This window comes from Coturnix japonica, chromosome 4 (assembly GCF_054131305.1).
Source record: "Coturnix japonica strain WE chromosome 4, WE-NBRP24, whole genome shotgun sequence".
In the NCBI taxonomy this organism is placed as follows: Eukaryota; Metazoa; Chordata; class Aves; order Galliformes; family Phasianidae; genus Coturnix; species Coturnix japonica.
Window position 1 is genome coordinate 53,873,055 of NC_140666.1, and position 25,498 is coordinate 53,898,552.

General features: G+C 42.1%; 1 protein-coding gene across 8 annotated transcripts in view; it reads right to left on the minus strand.

Moving 5' to 3' along the window:
- ANKRD17 (ankyrin repeat domain 17) overlaps nucleotides 1-25,498 on the minus strand; it is a 78,248-nt gene that overhangs the window by 50,325 nt on the left and 2,425 nt on the right. For 2 of the 8 annotated variants that reach the window (XM_085546862.1, XM_015861519.3), the window contains exon 1: nucleotides 10,345-10,523. The exons of 5 other annotated variants lie outside the window; for them this stretch is intronic. In XM_085546862.1, the coding sequence (XP_085402988.1) occupies nucleotides 10,345-10,377 (33 nt within the window). In that variant the 5' untranslated portion in view covers nucleotides 10,378-10,523. Of the gene's footprint in view, nucleotides 1-10,344; nucleotides 10,524-25,498 lie in introns of those variants that run through there. One more of the 8 variants, XM_085546860.1, reaches the window with a different exon arrangement.

The window sequence follows — 25,498 nt, forward strand, 5'->3', positions numbered from 1 at the left end:
CTTACAGGGCCACACAACCCCAAGCCTACCCATTACAGCTGTAAAAAGCTCAGATGGCGTGTTACGCTGCCTCTTGCCACCCAGCCATTTCTGCAGGCAGGCTGTGTTACAGGCAGTGTAAAAGAAGCCTTCTGCAGCAAATAATCGGCCTGCTGGAGCTCTCACTGTGACAGAGGACAGCTCAAGGTCTCCTCCTCCACAGAGATCAGCCTGTGCTTCCAGCACGCCCTCACCGCCACGGACTCAGACTGACCCACAATCCTGACACAGAGAGCTCTGATCCATCAGTCAGTCAAACAAAGAAAGAAGGCAAGTAGCACAGAACAACGTAGCTGTATGAAAGCCCTTTCAGCTTTGCCATTCATGATAGAAAAATTGTCAAATACATTAAGCACAGCTCTGCTCTGAAGAGATTTTGGACATCTACCTGAAGAGCACCCCAATGCACAGTGACACATCTCCAAACTGCTGCCTTACTGACAAAGGCCTGGGCAGTTCTGTAGTGTGCTGCTACATCCTATTCCTTGCCACCTGACTTTGAAGGCACTAATTATTTCCTTAAGCCTTGCTTAAGGAAGGCGAGCTCACAAGAAACTGAAAATCCCGTGGGAAAGGCTGGTCATTTCTTCCCCGCTGGACTCACAGAAGGCCTTAATTGCACACCGCAAGGCTAGATTTAATGGATGCCTTCTCAACACAAGCATTTCCAACCTCAAAACAAATCTCCCTCTGCAACACAGATCACACAACCACTCATTTATAACCTTCACGCATCTTCTTTTAAAATGACACCCAAGGATGAGGTGAAAACAAAAACCGTGAGCTACCACAAGCACAAATGCATTGTTTCAGTCCTGTTACCTCTGTCAGAGCCAAGCTTGAAATCCCAATCACCATTTCTTGTTATCATCATTTCTTGTTATCACCAGTTAACTTCAGGGGGCTCACCTGCATGTTCAATGCCTGCAGAATCTTCAAGAAGCATCTTGAGCTTTCTTTTCACGGCTCGGTAAGCAGCCATTTCCCTGCCACTCTCTCAGGCTTTGTTAGAACAGACCCAGACCTTTACCTAATCCTCTGAGAAGGGAGTTTAGAGCAGCTTACCACAACTAAAGGTGGCCCAGCTTCTCACAAGTGCTTTTACTGGCCCAACATACTCTGCTGCGGTTTCAGACCAGAACTGTTCACACCCATTCATTTCCAGCTGAAGTTGTTTTCCTAAGGATTTTAGATCAGCACAGCCAAACAATGGAAGCACGACATCATAACTTTAATATAGACAAAGCCAGCAGAAATGAAGCTGTATGTAGGAACAGCACTGAGGGGCCTCGCCTTCACCCAGATTTCCTAACAGCATAGTTTAAAGCCTTAATACAAGAGCACTTCCCTCAGATTTGAGCACACACTTATTCCTCGCAACAAGGCCTCAGATGACCCAAAACAGCTTCTCTGTAAGTCTATGCCAAGGAAGCTGCTGAACTTAGCAAAATATTCAGATTCAGAGGAGAAAGAGGTCAGGCATCTATTCATATCAGGCAGATGTGAGATCACTCTTGATACAAACAATTTTAACAATATAACCTTACGTCCACTCCAAACAGTTTCCAGAAAGCAAGCCTCCACTAACACGTCTACCTGATGACTTTTTGCTGCCAGCACACTGCACTCACAGGGTTCACAAGAGGGAGAACACTGACTTCCCCCGCCTCCACGATGAAATGCTGCAGATTTGCCATGCTAAATCTGCCAGAAAGAGTTCCTCAGTCGGCACGACTTACTCGTCAGCTTGGCTTCCCTCCTCCCTGCGTGTGAGAGCAACTATACGGGTGTTGTTCCCTCCAGGAGCTGCTACTTCTGTTTCCTAACCATTGTCTCTAACTGACCTTCCTGATTATTTCTCGATGCCAATCGTAATGCAAAACAGAGGGCAGCTAACATGATCATTTATGCCACAATATCTCCAAACACAAGACGGCCAGCTCTACGGTGTGAGCCATAATGCATAATGCAAAAAGACCTCCATGCCCTGAAATGCCTAAGTGATTTATCTGCGCATCAGGAAACAGCACTTTGCTTCAACAAAATGATAAGGCAAGTGACCTTTGCTTGTCCACATATTTTCCTCCCCACACACAGATACTGAGACATACAGATTGATCAGATCACAGAACAAGAGAAATTACAGGAGCATAAGATTAAACAGCAATTATTATGTCACAATAAGTCATAGTTACCTTTAGGTCTAAACCTCAGAACTCCTGCTGTACTAAAAACTATATCCCTATAAGACTCCCTCCCAACATTAAACATCCCATGCGGCGACTCCATGTTCTGCTTTGAGACCCTCTGACTGCTGCAGAACAGCATGCATGGCTGAGGCTGTGTACATCCACACACCAGAGCTCCCTCCAACAAATGCAATGCATAGATACTATATGTTCCTCTCATAGGAAAAAGAACCTGCAATGCTATGGTTTGGGGAAAGCACAGATAGATCAGAGGGCATATTCCAGCAACTGCACACAGACACAAGAAGCTCACAGAAGTTGATTCTACCCCTCACTGTGGCTACTAAACATAAAACACAGTGAACAAGTGAACTGAACTGCCTAATACCAGTTGTTTCTGTTTCAGAAACAGTTTTAAACTTCCGATGTGTTTTCTTAAACAAATTTGGCAAGAAATCATTGCCACCCAGAAGTATCTTCCATTGGCTGTTCTTCAGAGAAGCAGCAGCAGAGAACAAGGATATGCAGGAGACAAAACAAGTGCATAAACAGCTCTTCCGACTCAGTCAAACTCTGAATTCCCTTTGGCATGAATGGAACTCATGCGTGCATGTGCTTATCCACAGAATGTCCTGGGTTGAAAAAGACCACAATGATCATGTAGTTCCAAACCCCCTGCTATGTGCAGGGCTGCCAGCCACCAGACCAGGCTGCCCAGAATCACAGAATGACCCGGGTTGGAAGGGACCTCAAGGATCATGTAGTTCCAACCCCCCTGCCTGGCAGGGCCACCAAACATACACCTTTACTAGATCAGGTTGCCCAGGGCCCCGTCCAACCTGGTCTTGAACACCTCCAAGGACGGGGCATCCACAACCTCCCTGGGCAGCCTGTTCCAGGGCCTAACCACTCTAGTGGTTCTCCTAGTGAAGAACTTCCCCCTAACATCCAACCTAAATCTTCCCTCTTTTAACTTAAAACCATTTCCCCGTGTCCTGCTATTATCAGCCCTTTCGAAGAGTTTACTCCCCTCCTGGGAGTAAGTTCCCTTCAGGTACTGAAAGGCTGCAATGAGGTCACCCCGCAACCTTCTCTTCTCCAGGCTGAACAAACCCAACTCCCTCAGCCTGTCCTCATAGGGGAGGTGCTCCAGCCCCCTGATCATCTTTGTGGCCCTCCTCTGGACCCTTTCCAAAATCCCCATGTCTTTTTTTGTACTGAGGGCTCCACACCTGGACACAGTACTCCAGATGGGGCCTCACAAGAGCTGAGTAGAGAGGGACAATCACCTCCCTATCCCTGCTGACCACCCCTCTGGCTGCCCAGAGCCACATCCAGCCTGGCCTTGAATGCCTCCAGGGATGGGGCATCCACAACCTGATCCATTGCATCATCATCCTCTGAGTAAAAAATGTTCTCCTAATATCTAACCTAAACCTCTTCTGTGTAAGTTTAAAACCATTCCCCCTCATGCAATCACTATCCCCCCATGTCAACCGCTGCTCCCCCTCCTGTTTACATGCTCCCTTCAAATGTTGGAAAGCACAGATTTAAAAGAGTACAAGAACACCGGAACAATTTTGTTCAAGCAATGTAATGTGCAGCCTAGCTTAGCCACAGCTTTTCTCTAGCTTGATCAAAGTGATTAAAGCACCAACTTACTGTATGATGCACTGCACACTGTACAACACACCTACAAAACTTCTTGCGGTCTTATGCGTATGTAGCAATATGCTTTCCCTTGAAGTAGAAACAAGAATAAACTGCATATATGCTGCACAATTCAAGTTTCTTCATGATAGATGGTAGCCCCTTACACTGAATTAGTAATACAACACATACTTAGAAATAAGGAAAAGCCCACTGAAAGGAAGATACTTATTAGAATGAAAAATCCCTTGAACGTATCTCTACTCATTAAAATATTACAACATAACCAATAGTTGAATTTTATTTCCAGCATCTCAATGTTCAAATACAAATGTTGTTCCACTTGCATCTGCAGGCTCAGGTACCATTTTCTTCTACCAACTTCCAAGCTAGAGAACAGTCAAGAGATAAACCAAGCACCATGACAGCAATGCTGAAAGAGAATGTATCTACAGAACAGCCCTTTAAGAAACACAATTTATTTCAGCTGAGAATTTTATGAAAATAACAACAAATATTTTGGGAAGATAGGACTCATGACATCAAGGGCTTTGACATTACTTCAGGTTGCTCCAGTGTTATTAGTTGGTATTCATTTTTGTCTTATAGAGGAAAATCAGCACAGCTGCCCTGAAACAACTGCCTGCGTTGGCAGACAAATATAGAGTCTAAAATGCCCTCAAACCATCAAATGTAATGCTGATTTCCTTTACTTCCCACTGCTTAAAAAAATAAATGCCACTTTTTAGCACTCACAACTAAGCCTTTTATTCAGTAAGGGAGTTGGTATGGCTTTGTTTGCTGCTCTTCCACTGAGAAGCAAGGGGGTAAAGTTACAGTAGGAAACCAGTCCAGTGTCTGATCAGAATTCTTATAGTTGCCACCTGGGGAACCGAGCACAGAGGAAACCACTTTGAGTAACTTCAACTCACCCTTCTCTTTCTGTTTCTGACCACATCTGTTCTGAATGCACCTGAAGACATTTTAGCTTATTTTCCTATGTTAATATGAATACAGTTCCAACAAAGGCTCTTGAGTAGGACATGCAGCAACATGAATCAAGTTTCTGCTCCTCCTTTTCATCACTTTCAGCTATATTCATAAATATTCAGCTATATTCATAAATAAAACTGCCAGTACAAAGTTGCTTTTCAGATTACAAACTGTCCACAGTGAGGGACAGGAACTACGTCTTTCTACTTAAAACTGCATTTCAGATGCTCGAGTCTCTCACCTAGTAACGTGAATGTTGTTATTAAGTGAATTAACAGAAGAAGCTCTGCATGAGCTGTGCAGCATGGAAAGTAATAGCCACAAACTGATAGAAATCAATGTTTAGACGAGTCACACTTCTCAAATGATTTTGATGCTGAGGCAGTGTAACAGGTTGTTTTGAGTGTGAGTTACAGCTCTGGTGCATGTGACTTCCTGCCAGCCAAAGCTAGCAAATTCCAGCACAGCAAAGAACTGAAGAGATTTTATACACGCACAGGGAAAAAAAAAGGTAGAATTACCTTAGTCAGGAGAAAAATCAGTGCGTTTCTACAAAGGTTTAAAGATGGGATGCAAGAAAAAAAACGGAAATAAATTCACCTAAAACACTTCAGTATTCTTTTTGTATTGGATCAAATGCCCAGTTTCAACTAAGTGATTAGCAAAAAGCAGCTGGGTTTAGAGGAGACTTTGGCAGACCAGTTCCACCTTCTAGTCAAGTCAAAGCCTTCAGTGAAGCTCTCAATGAGCAACCTGCTCACTGGCAGACACAGCCACTTAACAGCGTTGACCTTTTTAACAGCAGCTGTCCAGGTACAAAGTTATTTACTGCCTTAAAGCTTCTCACATAATAACTGCATTTTCATATTACTGTACAAAAAGATGATAAAACAATAAAACAGAGAAACAATAGGTTTCAATTGCACCATCAGGCTTGGAATCTCTTCCTACAAGTCAAGCAGAAACAGCTGGAAATTCAAAAAAACCCACATTCACCAGCTTTTCTTTCTGGCTCCCAATTAAAACAACTCAGCTCAAGCCATTGAAAATGAGCACCCTGCCCTGCTGGCCAGTCTTACCAAATTAATGATATGAGGGAAAATAACACAAGGCAGGACTTCCAACATACAGCTGTTCTGAGCCTCAAATAATAGATAAACGCTCAGATGAGGCAGCATTTTGGAGAAAGTAGATCCAATGGAAAGGATTCCTGCTTTGCTTGAAAGCACAAGACAACACTACAGAAAGAGCCCCAGGGGAATCAGCCAGGCAGCTTCACCGCAGTTTGCACTCACCTTCATGAAGCTGTGAACACAAGGGCTAGCAGGGCCTAGGTGGTTACCATCACTTCTGTTCTGTCAGACTGACACCATTCTGTCAGCTCCGTGGAAACATGAGAAAGCAGCAGCACAAGGGTTTTTTCACTACATAACTTACTGATCTACTATGCAACGACTTCTATAAGCAAGTCAACCAGAAAGCCCACAAAGACTCCAGGGCCACTCAGGTTCCAGCTGACTCAAGAGAAGGGCAATAAATGTATTTTTCCATGAATATTTCCCCAAACTTGCATGACTCTACCAGCTAAACAAGGGCATGGTACAAGTTCTAGCATCCTGCTGCATGAACCTCTTTAAGATCGTTCCTACTCACCCTACATGTCATCTGGTGGAATTACTGGCACTTGATTCTAAGATGGTGGATCAACTCAGTCTGCTGTTACCAGGTTCAGCTTGACTTCAGGCTAATCCTCCTCCATGAAAAATACCAAAAATGTGCCATTCTCAGCTTCCTTCTAAACTCACTTGGCACGAGTTCTGAGAACAAGGTAGTCCCATACCCTGAAACAGCAACCAATGTGCTTTTCTTAAACTGTAGGTGAACTACAGCATGATCGACTAATTCCTAATTGACAAATGGTGACTAACAAAACAAGGTCATACTGATTCTGCAGCAGAAGATGCATCCCAATACAAAGTTCAACCCTACCTTAGGGCATGACACAACAGCACATCTTCACTGCATTACAGCAGGCAAAAGTCCAGCTCTTCCAATACTTAATGCTGCATAACTACATTCTTGGTGCCTTGCCACGATATTCCACTCAACTTATAAACCTACATGTATGTACACGTGTGTGAGAGAGACTGGGACATCACAGCATTTAAGCAGGGGCCCTCTTGCTTATATGAGTTAAAGATTTTCAAAGACTGACCCTTACAAGACTCCCCACCTTGGATCCAGGCAGGAACATAATCTTTCAACATTAATCACCACTTACGTAAAGCTTCTGGTCACTACTGAAGCCATGGTTCCACTACTTTCACTACAGCTCCACTAGATATAAGGGGGATGATCATTTTACATTATCCCACCACTCACCAACATCACTACCATACCAGCCACATGTAAAACAACCACAGTAGGATCTTCAGAGCTGGAAAACCAGAAACAAACAAACAAAAAAACCCCTTCACCATTGCTCTAGTAAAAAGAGTCTTCCGCAGGTAGGAAAGACTCCTCGTATTACTGTAAGTAGTTTTGTTTCAGTCACAATTGTTTTTAGTTTCAAACCAATGAAGGTGACAAATATTTCTTACACAAGTAAGTTAAGGGATTTTTTTGTTGTTGTTCTAAATGCACTTAACTAAGGCCATTAATAATGAACTGTCAAGTGGGCCAGCACTGCACACCAGTCCATTTCTGTTAAGCCAAGCACAGAAACTTTTAAACAACCTAAAGGTCAGAATATATGGCACCTTCCCTCGATAAATATTAAAATACCGCAGGGAATATAAATTCACCCCTCCACTTTCATAAGCTTCCAACTTGCTTTTCTTCACACTACAATGCAGACTGTATCCCTGTCAGTCAGGAGGAAACTTATCTTCTTTTTGCCCAACAAAGAAAATGTTTCTGTTGAATAACTCAAAGTGACAAAAGAGCAACTCCAGGTTTATGCTTCTATTTGAATGCCACATTTAGGTCTCCCGTACATAGTTACTCCTCCACTAGCACAAACAGGCCAAAAACTGAAATGCTATACTGACAAAAAAGCAAAAAAAGCTTTGTCATCAGCTAAGTCACACGTTAACAGGGAAGTACTGCCAAGATACACATATCAGAAGAACCAAAGGAACAAAACCCATCTGCAGATGAACCCCACGGCATTTAAATTTTATTCAGCTGCATTCCTTCACAATACTTTCAATACCAAATACAAGTAATGCAGCTAGGACAATGTTCATCTCCAGCAGAGCAGGAAAGCCTGCCCAAGGTCTGCAGTGAATGCAACCTCCTCTGAAAGCAGCCAGGACACTAAATTACATCCTCTGAGCTAAAGATCATTTCTGCCCCCAGATGCATTAAGCTCACTGAAGAACTGTTTTAGTTTTATCCTCACACACATAAAGGAGTCCGAGCAAAAATCATTTCTAAGAGTCTTTCAATCCCAGCCATGAAACAAGTCAACAGAGACCAAGCTTTCTCCTCATCTTGTCTTTCCCTTTCCCCACAGGGTACCTTTCATACTAGGACAAGCTTGAGCATTTTAACTGACAATTACCTGATTACTATCCACTCTTTTCAATTTTCAAATGATTTCTGCCCAAGAAGCACCCACTTGCACCATTAGAGCTTCAGTCACCACACAAACTCATCAAACTTCTGTGCTACAGAAAGGCCTTTTTTTCCTTGTTTTAAGCTATAACCAATCTAGAGGTGAGAAAATTCTTGAGGACTTTGTAAGAAGGTAAGGAAAGCTCCCTTCAAATTTAACTGTCCAATAAATGAGATCTGATTTAAGATTCTGCTAAGCAACAGCAGTTCTCTCCACCTTCATGCTGCAGTCATTGAATGAGTATCAGTAACTGCTACACAGGAGGAAAAATCCCTAAAAAGAAAAATAAAGCAAACAGCATAAGCACACTTTTAGAAGTTTCACCAGTAATAAGTTCGGGATAATCAAGCTTGACTTCCAGACCTCTAAGAACTCTCAGTAACTGAATTTCACTCATTGATGCACTAAGAAATTAAGAAATGGCCTCTATGACATTAGTGAGACTTATGAACATCCATGTAGTCAGAGTTAACACTCATCTGTAGTCACAGAAGCTAAATAGTGACTTGATTCTTAAGGATGTTTTCCCTAAATACAGTTTGCTTCATTACAAGGAAATTAATCATAGAATCATATCATAAAATGGCCTGAGTTTACCAACAAATGAATGTGTGAAATGAATGTGCGATGCAATTACCAGAAGTCACCAAATCCATCTTAATCCTAGAAGCATTCATTGAATTCACACACATAAACCTGAACTATAACTATATTAACACAATTAATTTGCTAACTGCTTTTCCAGAAAAAGAAAATGAAGAAACCCAAGTGTTTTATTAACTTGACATAAGATGGAGCCGCACATGACAATTAAGAGTTCAAAAGGAAAAGGAAAAAGCTTTCCACATCCATTAAAGCAAATGAAATACTGACATGTTTGTCTCATGGCAGAGAGCCCAGTTCACTTTTGGTCTCACCACAGAAACCCAGCCACACAGCCAGATACTGGTACAAGTGCCTCATGGAAGCACTGGTAACAATTTCTTAAGCACGCGTCAAGTATTTGTGTTAACATTCTGAATATAATTGTGCTTAACTTCCGCGTGAGTAGTGAGGCTGTTAACACCACGCTAGGCTTCTCTACTGCCATAAAATGTTAGGCCAAAGAGCAACATACATGTGGCCATTCAGGATAAACCGACCAGACAAGCATCACTGAAAGCACTGCTTTGTTGTAATTTTGGCAGCAACTAAAACAAGCTAACAGCTTCTCATGACAGTAAAGACTATATGCATATATTTTGGAAAGTCAGCTGGCAATGAAATCATGCCTTCATCGGCAAAACCAGAAACACCACGACAATGAAAAAGAAGCTTCCTTGAACTATGTCAGCTCCTTGCTGATACAAGGCGGAACAAGGAGCCATGTCACTCAGAACAGCCACGTTGCTATAAGGTCAGCCAGGCCAGGCTCTGCTCCTGTGACTGAAATGGCATTTTGAAGTTTCAGTCCCAAGAAGTGGAAATATCATTCATTTCACAGCACAACACGTGCAAAGGATGTAAAAGCAGCCCATACAACCTCAAAAGATTGGAAATATGGGAATCACGCAGGCCTAGCGTACAGGTGACACAGGAGGAGTCATGCAGGCTGCAGGCGAGGATGTGACACCTGGGGATCCTGGAGCCGCAGGGACCCAGCGAACCCCGCAGATGGCAGCAGGGCTGTGCAGGAGGCCCAGCCGCAGAGCCCGGGCAGCCCGCCCCAAGGGACTAAGGTGGTAGGACGGAAGGCCGCGGGGTTCCGTGCCCAGGCCCGGTGCTCCGCCGCCGGTCTGCCCCAATCACCCCGGGTGCTTCCCCGGGGCTCGCCCGCCGCCACCCCTTTGTTCTGCGGCCCTCTCCCGGCCCTACCTCCAGGATGTCCTCCAGCACGTAGGCCTCCATCGCGGTGCCCGCCGCCTCCGTCCGCCCTCACAGCCCGGCCATGCCCCGCCGCCCGCCGCCAACACCCCTCGCGCTGACGGACACGGAGGGGCCGCCGGCCGCCCGGCAGCACACGCTCGATTCCCCCCTCCCCCCCCGCTGTCAGCGCGGAACAGGAAATGGACCGTTCCACCCTGCGCGGGGCGGGCGCCTACCAACCGTGCGCGGGGGGGACGGGGCGGCACGGGGTTCCCCCGCTCGTCCCCGGCACCTCAGTGGGCAAACGAATGAGCCAGGAGGGCTCGGAGGAGAAATCCGCAAAGAACCAGCTGCTTTCCAAGGGTTTTCTAATGAATTTCAACGTCCTTCCCCAGCTGGGCGAATTGTGTTCCTCCCATCGGCTCTGCAACCCTCAGGACAAGTACAATGGGCCTATAAAAGTCATAAAAATAACTTATCTGACCTTCCCAGCGCTCACAAGGCCTCGACTAACAGGCCCAACCCAAGCAATGGGCAGCAGCAGCTCTGCTCCCACCGCACCGAGCATGGTTAGGTGTTGGGAGCAACTTCCTCACTCAGAGGGCAGTGAGGTCCCCTCCAAACCAAGCCACTCTATTGCTCCATGATTCTATCCAATACCTTACTGAACACTTGCTTGCATTTTGCTCGTTCAGCCAGTCAAATTTCCATTTAGAAGTACTGCACTAGAAGAGGTACGCCACAAATACAGTCATTAGCCCTCAGCCTCCTGTTCAGCCAGCTGCCAACACAAAAGATGTAGTTGCATTAAATGATAACCGCCCTTAGGAAGCTCACTCTGAAGACAATAAATTTACCAACATCTTCTGTAAACTCCAGCGCAATCAACTTCTCTTACCAATAATACAGTAATTTTGCAGTCCTTCATGGCATCCTACTAAACATGGCAGGGCACGAGCACGTGTAACAGCAAAAGCTCAGCTTAGATATCCAAGATTAATACAAGTGAGCTGCCTCCAAGGATATGAATCATACAAATGCACATATCTCATCACATCTATCCCAGTCTCCTTTCCAAAGGAAACTCTTGTCCACACCAAGAATCATGGGACAAAATTCCATGGCTCCTCTTGAGTAGTGCCCTTCAGTTGGCATTTCTGAGAGCCTCAGCAGCCCCTGCAACCAGTGCTGAGTATGGGCATCCCATTGGTTATGCATAACATTAGATGGGTCACAAAGCTCGCCCTTCCAACTCCAAGTATTCCTTTACAAAAATAAAACAAGAACCCCACAAACCTCCCACATAACAACAGTCATGTCTCAAAAGAACAGTTAGTCATTTTCCAAGCATCAGAAAGAATGAACAGACACCTTAGATCACACACACACACAAAAAAATACAGAACAGCCTAGTGTTAAAATTAAGATATTATACATATCACAACACTAAAAACATTTTCAAATGGAAAGACAGACCAGCAGAGAACAAAAAAAGGTGCCCGCTATACACAAGAGATGGAAAAGCAATAATTTCTTATAGAAAGAGTGCAAGATTTTCCAGGAGAAACAAGTTCAGCTCAAGCGATGAGCCACTTCCAGCCCACTTGGGAGACAACAGTTATCTTCAACAGAACTTCATTTATGAAACCATAAGCAGAAGAATAGCTCAAAGCTTCCCAAGCTGTTACACTGTGAGAAACAAACAGCACTAGCACTACTGGGAACAACAAAGACAGCAAACTCACCAGCAGAGGTTCCACTGGAAGCAAGTTCTGTTCATCATTTGTTTGCTTTCACACTCCAAATGCCAATACTGGGAAGTACTCCTGCTCCCACACCCACACCCTCTCCTCTCTCCAGGCCAAGCACTGTACCCTACATCTGCAAGAAGCCTGCTTTTATTAAATAACAACCTCCACATCACATAGTACATCAAACTCAATTACAGTGTGGAATGCCAAATTCCAGAAAGCTACATATTCCCAATACTATGTAATACTTTGTACTGTATGCATTCACACACACACACAGAGAAAACTGCATATTCTCAATATTTGAAACCCTGCAGCACTAAAAGATCCTCAGTAAAACCAAGGCCCTGATACAGCCTTTCATTCTGTTCTTGCAGGAAGATACAAGAGGTGGGGGTGGGGAAGTTATTTATGTGTCTGAATTAGTTTTTTCCTCTGTTGAAAACTCAGCGGTCACAGAATTCACAGGTCAGGAAACATATCTTCAAGTCATGCAAAGGTGAACACAGCTCCATTTCTTCTTCACTTCCAAATTCAGCCCTATCAATCCAGCCCAGTGCTTTTAGGAGAGAGTAAAACATCTCGGCTTCTGTTAAAAACTAACGTCTGTACTTTCTCTTGTGAGAAAGGGAAAGATCTAGTCAGTATCCTTGTCTATTGCCATCTACTGCTAAAAAAGAAATCTTTCTTCCCCGAAAGCGGTACCTTAAAGCAGCTGTCCAAGTCGCACACATCCATCACGTTGTCTTATTACAGTTCCTCACATTCTTTAAGTCTAAACCAAAAAAAAAAGTCCTTATGTTCCCCTACACAGACGGTGGAAGAGTAAACATTGGAAGCACAGCTTGAGCAGACAAGTTTATCATAGCACTGCTTAAAAATATTGGGAAAGAAATCCTATTTCAAGCTGTGCTCAAGCGCAAAGACCAAAACGCATCTTGAGACGGCAGTACGCAGTGAAAGCCAAAGGCTGGGACACGTACAAAACAATGTTAGTTTACTCTTTGCTACGTTTCTCCTACAGCACTGCTAACTAAAACTAAGGGTAAAGCACACAATCTGACCTAAAGGAGAATACGAGCATTTGAAGAAACGCCATAGTTCACACGTGAAGTACAGAGTGAAGCTACAAATAGTAAAGTGCGGATGTACAACTTCCAAGAAGAATAATTTGCCTCCCTCCTATCACACACACCACCACTAATTCTGAACTGGCACCAGTCACATTATGTCACCCTGAAACACAGGCATTTCAACAATTGATCCGAGACAGATTCTGGCACACAGAAATGTAAGCATTTAAACAATCGATCGGACAATTCCCACTCTTATATCACAAAAGCACATTGTTATCTCTTTACAGCTGATCAAGCAGTACTGGTCACCAACTGCCCCAAAGCATATAAACACCATTTTTGTGCATTTTCAGAGTCAGAGCTCAAAGTTGGTTGTGTAAACTGCATCTCACACAGATGCTTACATCTCATTCAGTAGAAACACAAGTTGCATTCATTACTTGAAATCAAACAAGTATTTCAAGTTTGATTTCAAACTTGATTTCAATCAAAAAAAATAATCACATTTTTGAGCACAGGGAGAGACAAGTAGCCTACCTCAATTGGGAAATCTCCTAATGAATACACAACTTTGAGACACTGCAATTATCCATCACCTAAGGTACAATCTCCTCCTCTTGCAAACAGCTCCTTCCAGCTTTGTGTTTTATCTGTTTCTTTCCTTCGGTTAAGTGAGGCTATTTCTATCCATGTTCACTCTGCTGGATTTTGCCAAGGTTTTCTAATCTGCTCTAATAGGAGAAATACTTTCTCAAAACCTTCTACAAATGAGTCAGAATGGAACCTGTCCCAAATGGACACTCATAAGCATATACACCACACCACATAAACTCACTAACTGATGAAGGTGCACTAATATTTATTCACCTTCAGCAATTCAATCCCCACTCGTGCACATACCTTTCATTACTCCATCACATCATTAAGTTAGCTAGTGACTTTGTAGTTATCCATGTTCTTTACCCTCTGCTATTTCTGTGTGCCACAGAACACAACTTACACTTAACAGTAGTTTGCATTTTTAAGGCCTCTCATTCCTATATAAAAAAAAATTAAACCCACTTTATACATTTGTCTCTCTAGATGGATTCACCAAACTCCTACTTGTGTCATCACTAAGCTCCGAGGATCAAAGTTATCTCAGTTCTGAAAGTCAGGACTCGCATCTGCTTTTACTTTTTCCCCATAGTATATTATTGCCTTTCTCCCCTTCACCTCTTGCAGCAATCAACATCCTTCAGGTGAGAACTTCAGCAATTTCAATGCCAGATCAACCTTCCTTTAAGTTTTATTTAGGAGGGGGGAGGACTTCACTTGATATAATCTACATTTTTATTTTCTATTTATCCCCCCTTGTTAAAATTCAATGTTTCTCTCTAGGAATTTCAGGCCCTTTTGCCAAAAAGTGGCAGAACATTCATTTAGTTTTACTATGACAAGATGATCCTTACTGCTCATCCTCATCAGCCGTAACTCAGCCCTGCTAACTCTCACAGTAGAACCACTTATTTTTGCTTCTGGAACAACCATACAACCATCTTTTTTGACTATCCAACTCTCTAGGGCTTAAACACTAAGCTTTCTCCCCAGACAGACCTTCATTTTCTGTGCAGCATATTCTTTATCTAGGACAACAAGGCACCCAAGGCCTTAATTCCAGACCTCATGTTTGCTCCTCATTTAGCTTTATTCACTTTGATAAGCATATACAGCTAGAAAAGATCAAGTACTATCCTTTAAAGGGTGTCAATAGTATTCTTGAAACCTAATTTCCCCCACACCTCCAAAGAAACCAGTATCTTTGAAAAGTGCCTGTACACTACCTTTCAGAGTACAGATAAACATCCCCTTCTTATGTCAATTTAAAAGACTGCATACAAGAAAAAAAAGTTTAAAAGTTTGCCTGTTGACAACAGATTCAGGTGTATGTAACATGCCTGATGAAGCAAAGCTGCTTCACTTCCTTCAGGTGCTTCTCCTCTGCAGATCTCATCTTCTTTAGAAGCAACAGAAAGCTTGCAAAATATATTTGGCAGCTGTCATGAACTATAAGGTCTGGTGTGATCAGGGACCACGATGACCCCACAGCCAGAGAACCTTTTTGAAATAGGTATTACTGTCTCCTCTAAGGAATTATTGAGGGATTTCAGTATTCATACTGCATTACAGCTAAATACAAGATATTTCATTCAAGAGTCAGTGGCAATCACCGCCACCATCGAAAACAAGTTAAGTTTTCCTTGCACTCCTGGTATTGTCTTTGCTATCAGGTTTGACCAACAGCACATACAAGCTCAAAGCAAAAGCTCTGAACACTTTTTCCCAGGAACTTCGAGACAAGGGACTCCAGCAGATAGCTTTGCCTGAAGTAAAACTGCAGCACTCAAGTCAAGGTGTCGAAGTTAATACTTTCAAATTCTATCAGCAGCTTCTATCAAGAGATTCTTACACCAGAAATCTGTAAACAGAAAGTAGTCACACAACATAAAAAATACTTCTGAAAGCAGCCTTTGTAACTGCTTAAATCAAATTAATATCTAGATGGAGTTTTACACTCTAGTAAGCAAGCAGCATACTGCACTGCACACAGTGATGCAAATCCTTCTGATCAGCTGAGAACCTTCTTCCCCAGTAAGTGCTTACATCAGCCCTATTACTTTGGATTTCAATTCTGCAATGCAAACCTAAGCATGGAAGGAGGAGGAAAAAGAACCTCTATTAATACACAGTATTGCATTGACAAAGCAAGTCAGAACTTAAAGTCATTGTGTCAAAACATATTCTTGCAGCTCTATCTTCCTTCTTATTTGTCTGGTGAGTTTTTCCTCTCCTAAGAGCTGTACCTGCAATTTTGCTACAGAGGAAATGCACAATACAAGTTAAAATTGCACTGACACAAAGCTATGAAAACAAGAGAAAACTACATATTTAAAAGTGCACTTTGTGTTTTCCATCAGTAGCGCAACATCACTGATAGAAATGTTCACCTAATGGGAGTCTTCTATAGGAGAACTTCCTCCCAAGTTCTCCCCTTCAAGCAGTTCACGTTTTTACTAGGTAATAATACTATGTCACAAGTTTCTAGTCCAAAAACTTTCAGCTCACCTAAGAAGCCTGCTTCTGGGCTAAACACAACTAAGACAGCAAATGTGTTTAAAGAAGACACCGATTTGCAACAGAACAGATTCTTCAAATTATATTTTCTTTCCCATTTGTCATGATATACAGGCAACAGGGAAGCTATGTACAATTTAAATAGCAAAGAACATTTCTCACATAACGGAATGAAGTACAATCTAACAACATTCGTACTAGTGCCTCTCGAACACCGAGATAAATACTAACTTCAGATACCTTAACATCAGTATGTGAGAAATCAGAGCACAAGGTTGAAATGGTCCTCTTTTAACATATCCCATGTCTGTGCAATATATTCAATACACAGGTAGGAGAATGCCTGCTTTAGAAGCTGATCCTTCATCCCACTTGGTTCATACGAGTACAAGCCCCCAAACACAGAGGCTCTCTTATTGCTGTGACACGATACATTTTGACCTTGATGAATTATAATGGAGAACTCAGTGACCATAAACAGGACTGAAAACAACATGCAGGAGACTAGTCCCTTATTTCCAGTTCTTTCTTTAATCATTAAACTTGATGAAAACACATTAGTACTTGGTTAATGTTTTCAATTAGTCCTGTCTCATTCCCCCCCAACACTACCACCAAAAAAATGACATAAAAATATAAAGCAGTTATTACAGATTACAGTGGGCAGCCACTGGAATTTCCTTAAGAGTTCAAGTGCAAATACATTCTCCACAGACAGTTAGCAAACCTTCACACAAAAGAACCAACTTTCAATGTCAGTTTCCCCCTCTTTTCTAAGCAGACAAGCCCATGATTTTCTCTGGAGTATAATCATCTTGGTAAGTCAATGCTGATACAACTGTTTCCCTGAAAAACTCAAATTCAAGATCCGAGGTGTTAGGAAACCAGCGTCAACTTTATCGTATTTGCACACTCTACCTAACCATTAGGAAAATGAGCAGAACCCATCATTTTGAACTTAGTTTCTTTCTTTTGGAAAGCTCCCAAAGGGTAGTTGCTTGGCCGGCATCTTCAAGTTCAGATACTGAACTGAGCATTAGGACTACTTCATTTATCGAGAGCAATATCAAGCCTGAAATTTATCAGACAGCACACTGATTTTTTTAAAAAAAAAAATAAAAAAATGCTGGAGGAATAGAAAAACTGGATAAAAACAATGAGAGACTCCTATGTTCACTATAATGCAGCTGCTCACTTGTTTTTATCCAAAGCTGCTCTAAAGGTCAAGAAATACTGAGAACCTCACAGTAGAACTCAGGGCATTTACCATCAACACGTCCAAATTGGCTGCCAGGTTAAAATCCTTCTAGGTGAATGCTGCTTGCTCACTGCACTTCAGGACCTCCTGACAACCATTTCTCGAATCTTCAGAAGAAAAAACAACAAACAACATTCAGTTTATCTCAAATTATTGAAAGAAATGCATAACAGTGAAGTCACAAACATCTGCCTTCCTCAATCCAAGGTGACCTGACAATTAAGAACCTGATCTTAGCTGAAGACAGACATTGACTGCACTGATGATTAAGTCCCCTCTCAACCCATGAGAAGCGTGCTCTCGTGTATAGAGATCTCTCTTTTCCACTGGATTCAAATCAAATCATTCACAGAGCCTAGAGGAAACGTCTTAGTAGGACCTCACTGAATCAAGCGCTTTAGAAGTTACTGGAGGTTAAACAGAACATCCACTGCCTCCTATCACAAATGTTAAAGTAAACGCTTTAAATACTTCCCGGACTGTTCTTTTGCTGTGCCATGTACTGCTCAATTTATTCCTATTAACAACATATTCCTAAGGTTCAGAAAGACCATCTGGATTACAATGAAAACCACCACTAAGAACACCTGCAAAACATTTTTGTTTCACACGTAGGAATAGTTTAAAAACAATTCTTTGAGAGCACTGCTGCTGGTATTTCACATCTAACTCACTCAAGGAAGTGCCTACTAGGTGGTACTGCTCCATATGCATCTTCAAAGCCAGTAACATCGATCAAGTTAGTTAAGGCAAATATATCTGCCAGTAAAGTCAGGTTTAGGTCATAAGCTCCCTTAACTAAGCAATGCTGGGACAGAGTAGCGAGCAACTTCCCAAAACACAGAAGGAATTAACATCTCTATTAAGATGCAGAACAAATTTGTCATTCAGCAGAGCTGTTGCACCAATATGCCACTGGAGAGGATACATTCAACCCCACATATACGAGTAAGACAGGTCCTGAGCTGACACAACAGCTTGGTTCCAGACTCCAAAGCAAAAACAACCAGAACTCCTCACTGCTATTTCCCCTTTTCCCTTCATACCCACAGTAGCACCATTTGGACAGACTGCAGGCCAGTGATCTGCCGCAATGAAAGTTGGCAGAACTGAAGCCATTTAAATGCACGGTTAGTAGCAGATTAGAGAAAGACTCCCCACTCGTGGCAGAGGTAAGATGTTAGAGCAACTCCTCCCATTATACCATACCATGTCAAAGATGTTTGAAGAACCCAACTTTACACAGATACACATACTGAAAAAAAAGCCATCTCAAAGACATAAGTGGATTTAGAGTGATTTCACACACAAGTTAAGAAGCACAACCACTTCCCACACGTGCAGGGTTCAGAAAAGCCCTTTTGGGTGTTTATACACTAAACTTTACTACTATATTTACTACTGACATCTTTTATCGAGTTGATGCTTCACAAAAATACCAGCGTGCTGCCATGCTAACTTCACTTCTGTTAGTGACTGAGATGGACAGAAGGCATATGTTCATCTATCTAGCAGACTGCTCAGTTGAAAGTAAGTGCTTCCTCTCTTAAATTTAGGTTGGCTGTTTGTAGTACAGTTACCATGCTCATCCCAGTCTTTTTTTGTGTCCATCTTATACTGGTTGCTGTACAAAGAGCCTCCTTTCTGCATTCCTCTAAGTGATACAAAAGCAGCAATGGTTACACTTAAAACACGCAGCAATGTTTTAAGGCAACACTACTTCAATCCTCTCTTTTGATCTACCCTTAACACGCTGCTTTAAAGAACTGTAAGAAACACCAGAGAATAAAATATGTCAGTGCTGATTTTATCTCAAGCTTTTAAGTTTCAAAGCTGGAAGAAAAAAAAAATTCAATGCCAATTATCTTTCCAGGACTCCGCTGGCCGCTTTCAAACACTAAATGAAGAGGATTGCTTTGCCCCTTAGTATCAGAATTCTCACAGATCTGTAGCATTCTCAGCAACTCCACTCCTCAAAGACAATGCAAGTGCTTCTTTGACAGGCATTTAAATGAATAGTTCCACCAGAAGAGGCAGTCCTCAGCCCTCCTCCCCATCCAAGTTCTTGGCTCTTCCTTTCGGGCTCCTCGCTGTGTCAGCACAAGCTTCCGTGCCCCTGCCTGACAAACTGGATCGAGGACCCATCAGCTGCAAGCGTGCTTTTTCTGCGGTTCAGGTTTTGAACATTAAATGAGATCATTTCCAAAGCTGCTGGGAGAAGCAACGGCTGCTTTTGTTTCTTCCTCCCCAACAGCAGGCTCACTACAACCTGCCCACAAACCTGACTCCCCTGACTTCAGTGGGATCAGTGCCCACACTGACACCCAGCGCTTCAGTAAGAAGCTAAGTCATGCCGTGAGTTCACATTTTCAACTTCATTAAAGCATTGTTCACCATTCTGTAGAGGAGAACGATTCACAGCTGCAGAACCAGCTAAGAAGGAATATTCCTCTGGCAAAACACTTCAGGACGAGATGAACAAAAGGGAAAAACTGGCTTAAGTTTATATATGGCAAAGCTCAGGTACAGGAAAACATGTGAGTCACTGAATACCTTACAGACACCAGAGGGGACCCTCCAGCTTCTCACTAAACGAGTTGTTTCATTCTATTCTTGTGTGTGGGAAAAACTAGGAGGATAGAAATGACCTTCCTCCTCTTATCTCTGAGTCACTCCCTGCCACAGAGAGGATTCAGATGTTCTCTGCCTGCTGAAGCTGTATTCCACAAAGCAGTCCTTGCAAAGGCTTAGGAGCTTTGGGATTTGGGGAAGGAGAGAAACATGAGCCCAAATCCAAGGCAGCCTATTTGGCAACGTAAAGTTTTGTTACTGTGTAAAACGCCTTTAATTTGAACCAAAGCAAAATAATAATCATCAGGACGTGAACTTAACACGTGGACACTTAACTTTTTGACTCTTACAAGTTGAACTCAAGGAGAACGGAGGCCAAAGCTCCAAACATTTCATCATACTAAACACTCCAAATATCTTCCAAGCTCTGTGTTTCAGCATCTTAACAGCTGCATACTTGGACACACTACCCACTCTGATGATTAACACTACAACCAACTCAAGCTAGAATACGGGAGTGGAGCAGGAAAAAAAGCCAAGGTTAATTTCAACTTATTTTCTAGAATTTGCCAATCTGCTTCGAGGACTTGAGGGTCTGGTTAAAGCATGGGAGAGTAGAAGAACCTGTGCATAAAACAGTGATTTATATCTGTCAAAAGTACCTTTGGGTAATGCATACATAATCATCACGCTTACAACACTCAGCCTAGAGTGCAAGCACCAACTAAGGTATATTTAGGACATGCTTGATCTCACACCTGATTTTCAGTCTGGTATACAGTGGTTACTTAATATGAAAATAAGGTGACAGAACAGTTAAACACCCGCACATGGCTTCAGCTCTTCAGACAACTTTGAGTATATGATTATATACAGGGTGGAAAGATGTGGCTGATGAACATTCAAAGCACCAATACAAACTGCTGACTGCTTAGTGAAAACTGAACAGAAATGCAGGGCTGCAGCAGCTCTATGGATACAGCCCACCTTCAAGAAGATGCATCAACTTAGTCACCTGAAGTGCCATAGCATTCCAGAACCAGAAGCACACAATCACTTTAGAACAAACAAGCTGCCTACCAATGCAGCCGTGGGTCCCACCTCAAATGCATTCAAAAAATATGCAAATTGTGGACTTTTTCCTACTTTGCTCAAAGTTGTGAGGGTTTATTTCCTTAACACTGGAGAAAAGAACCTCCTTGCCTATCTAGGATCTACAGCGCTGATTTTTCAATATCAAAATAAAGCTTCCGAATAAACTTCGTTCTAAATAGGTACTGACAGTTTTGCTTCCAAAATAGAGATGAAGAAAATGAACGCATCTAATCCCATTTGACTTCAGAGTTGACAGATAAGGAGGAGATCCGCTCACATCTCATCTGCATCTCTTCCAGACAAACCCTTCTCTACGAAGGACTAAACTGCTAACATAAAACATGGGCATTTGGCCCCAGCCTACAGACAGGAGATGTTTCCCACAGAAGTATCTGAGGGAAGAAACAAACTTTTTTTTTTTTTAGTCCCAGACAGTCACTAACAATTTACACAGAGGTCCCCAAAGATATATTTAAATACACACTAGCCCTAACCAGACATCATTTATCAGCTCCGCACACCTAGAACCTTTCCCAGGCATATGAATGCACCGCTATATCTTGCTTGTGACCTTAGTCCTTAACACTACTCTCATTCCCTTCACACGCACATCTACCAGCTCTACTCCCTTCGATAAGAGGGCATATCCCAAACACCCTCTGCACAGTGAGGTGAATAACAGCTGAAGTTGATAAGAAAGAAATGGCAACACCAGCCAAAACACAATTCCCACTTTTCAGACTGATTTTAGTGGAACCAATCTGCCAAATAATAAGGAAGGGATGGTTAACTACTTCTTCCTGGGGTTAGTGACAGCACATTGCACTACTCTACTGTGGGATTCAGCCACCAACAGCTCTACCAGCCTCGGCACTTCAGGGATTTTTGAGAAAATTCTTCTACTCCCAGGAATCCCTAATTCTACTCATCTTCAGAGTAACAGCAGTACAGAGAATGCAACCAACAGCAGTCAAACAAGACATTCTGGCTCTTCTGCATCCCTGGAGAAGCCAAAAGCCTCTCATTCCAGGAGTCATATTAACACAGGCAGGATAAAAAGATTAAGGAAATAAACGTTATGTTTGAAATAAACAGCTTACTCTGACACTCCGATGTACTATAATTGTGTGCCTGTAATGATCTTGAAGGCACACCAATGAGCTAAAATTATCAGATTAGCACCTTGTATCTAGAACTAAAATAAGCAGTTTGGAAAAGCTTCCTCTGTGTGAAAGGACTGGAGCAAACTGGGGGTGTTTTGCTGTTTTATTCACTTCTTACTAATTCAACTATTAATTCAATTGCAGCTGAAAAAACAAGAGTGAACTTATATTTACAGAAGCTACAAGGCCAAAGTAAAAACAAGAATGCTCCATAAACAGCTGAGAATTCTCAAAAATATCCTTTGTGTAGGGGCAGTGCTTTCAGGTATACCCAACATTATTGAAGATGGTGTTTAATAAAGTAAGTTTATAGAAGTCATCCAAGAATGCGGCATCAAACTAGACCTATTGCTGGGGGGTGGAAGAGAGAAGGAGATAACCACACAACTCCAGAATTAATATACATCTGCTTATCATGAGATTCTCAGATCAAGGGGAAGGCTGAACTGACAGCCATTGTAAAAAGGGTATGATATTAAAGAAAGAAATGACAAAGGACAGGCAGGATGTGGCTCTAGGTAGCCTGGTCTGGTGGTAGATGATCCTGCACAGCAGGCAGGTTCAAACTAGATGATCTTTGAGGTCCTTTTCAAGCCAGGCCATTCTGTGATTCTATGAACTTGAGTGTCAGCAGCAGCAAACACCCTGTGTAAGTCCAAAGGCAAAAATCAACCTGTATACAAACTTTATCCTACACAATTAAGCTTTTGTTTAGTAAAAGACATCCTAATGCATTTTACTATTTACTGAGGGCAAATGTTAAGCAAAACTGGTAAATAAGAGAACACTTTGATGTTGCCTGCATATTTACCTGAACCTGTTCAGAGGAACTGTTAAATTGTGTTTTTCTTCAAAAAGATAACAAATACGGAAGTTCTCAACCAATCCTAATATTCAAACTCCTTACAACATACGTCAGCCTTCACTCACCTGATCTGCCCCATCTCCCGTTATTTTTGGACTCATATCCTTAAAAACTTACAACAGCTCAGAAAACAGACCTTGGACTTGGTCCAAAGCACGTGAAACACGATGGGCATTTTTCTATACGTGCTTCATGTATTTACATATCAGCAATAGATCATGTTTAACAGGGCAGGGGAAACTGTACAGAGCCAAGTCAGGATGTAATGTTTGGCGTAAGAGTACGGTCTTCTGTGACACTCCTCACATCATTCTGACTTTAGAGACGTTCCTTCATCGCACTCTTAAAAACTTAAAAGCGTTCACCAATGACATTTTCCACATGTAACTACATCTGTGCAAATTTCACCTGACTGCACAGACCTGTTGCAAGCTTCCACCTCATCAAGGAGTCACTACAGTCCTATTTAACACTACAGCTCCTTAAACAAGCCTTTGAGGCTACCTCCCTGAAGACAGAATCATTTTGCTTGCTGTGCATGTGCTCACTCTTCGAGTGAGGGCAGACTTCTGCCAGGAAGCAAGTTGACCTCCTCCGTTGCATCACTTCTCCTGTTACTTTCCTCTCACCTCAAGACTTCTTGCTGAAGAGAGCTGATATTCTTTATAAACCAGTGGATAGAGAAAAGACAACTTGCCATTTACAGACAATACTGGGCCATGCTACCTAAAGTGTTGTGGGTTGGTTTTTTTTTGACAAACAGCACTCGCTGCAGTTTCAAAAAGCAAGCTTACAGGTTGCCACCAACACTGCAATAGAAGTTCATTAAGCTGCTGATAGGAAATCTCAATTTAACTTCTTCCAGAGCTACATCCAGCCCCTATGGTTCCACACTGAGATCTGAGTTTAGAAACAGACTGAGATGAAAACATCTGATTATAACTTCCCATTCCATCCCATTAGCTCAGCAACAACTGAGCCAAAACAATGTCTTTCCACTCATGGGGTTTTTGTGATTTAAAGTCTGCCAGGTTTCCAATTACACCTCCTTTGACTTACTGCTACTGTACTTCCCATTTTTAAAACCCATCTCGTTAACAGCAAAACCTACAAGTACTTCAGCTCAGAGATTAGAGAAGCCTTAATGCATTAGGAATGAGAACAGCAAAAAAATAAAATAAAATAAAATAAAATAAAATAAAATAAAATAAAATAAAATAAAATAAAATAAAATAAAATAAAATAAAATAAAATAAAATAAAATAAAATAAAATATAGGCCTAGGAAACTGCCCCGAGTTCACAGTTAATGAACAGAATGGTTGGGAGGGAACACCAACAAATGCAGTGCTTCCACAATAGTTTCCATTTACAGCAAAACCATAAACTCTGGTTTGGTTTCATTTAATGTGCCTTCCAGACCACCAGCAGTCAAAAGACAGCAATGCTGAAAGCCACACAAGCTACGTGCATCAAGTTAAACCTGAACTGAAAGAAATACATAAAATGAAAAACCTCCTACCAAAAAATTCTAAAATAGGAAAGAAAAAAAGAAAAAAAAAAAAAAAAGCTTTTAAAAGTCAAAATAAAACATCAAGGTGCTACTTGCTGGGAAAACATTTCCTCCCCAGGAGCTGCTGGGAAGTACTTTGAAGCCAGATCCTCTGCTCCATTACCCAGGCCATCCTCATGTTCACATACCTAAAAACTATATTTTCAGCTGTGCATATTCTATGCTATCACTCTATCCTGAGGGCAGTGGAGAAAAAAAAAAAACAACAACCTGAATGACCACGAATTAATATTAATTACACAGATACCATACAGCTTCTCATGAGACCTGGACTTAATATGCTCTACTTGTTGCTTACTAGCCTTTGCTTAGTATTTAAAGCCAGGCCTCTTAGCCTTCATCTACTTACACACCATGAGTAGGATGAAACAATCAGGGAAGCTTCCAGATGCCAAATCTACTTCCCTGGCTATCGATACCTGGAAAACCTGGAAGTTATGTCAAAAAGAAAATACTGTTCTTCTGCCTCATTGTATTTTATTGATCATTTGCTCTTTTATCTCTGAATACCACCTTCAACCATATTATTAACAAGTACATTTGACTACATAAGCACAGCATGCAAGCAAACACTACACATATTTCTGTTACCTTTACCCTTCTTGCCGTGTCATCCATAATGCCTCTGGAAAGCCATCTGTACAAGAAGCCACGTCAATGAATGGCTACAGATACAAATCAAACCTACAGTTTTGCCA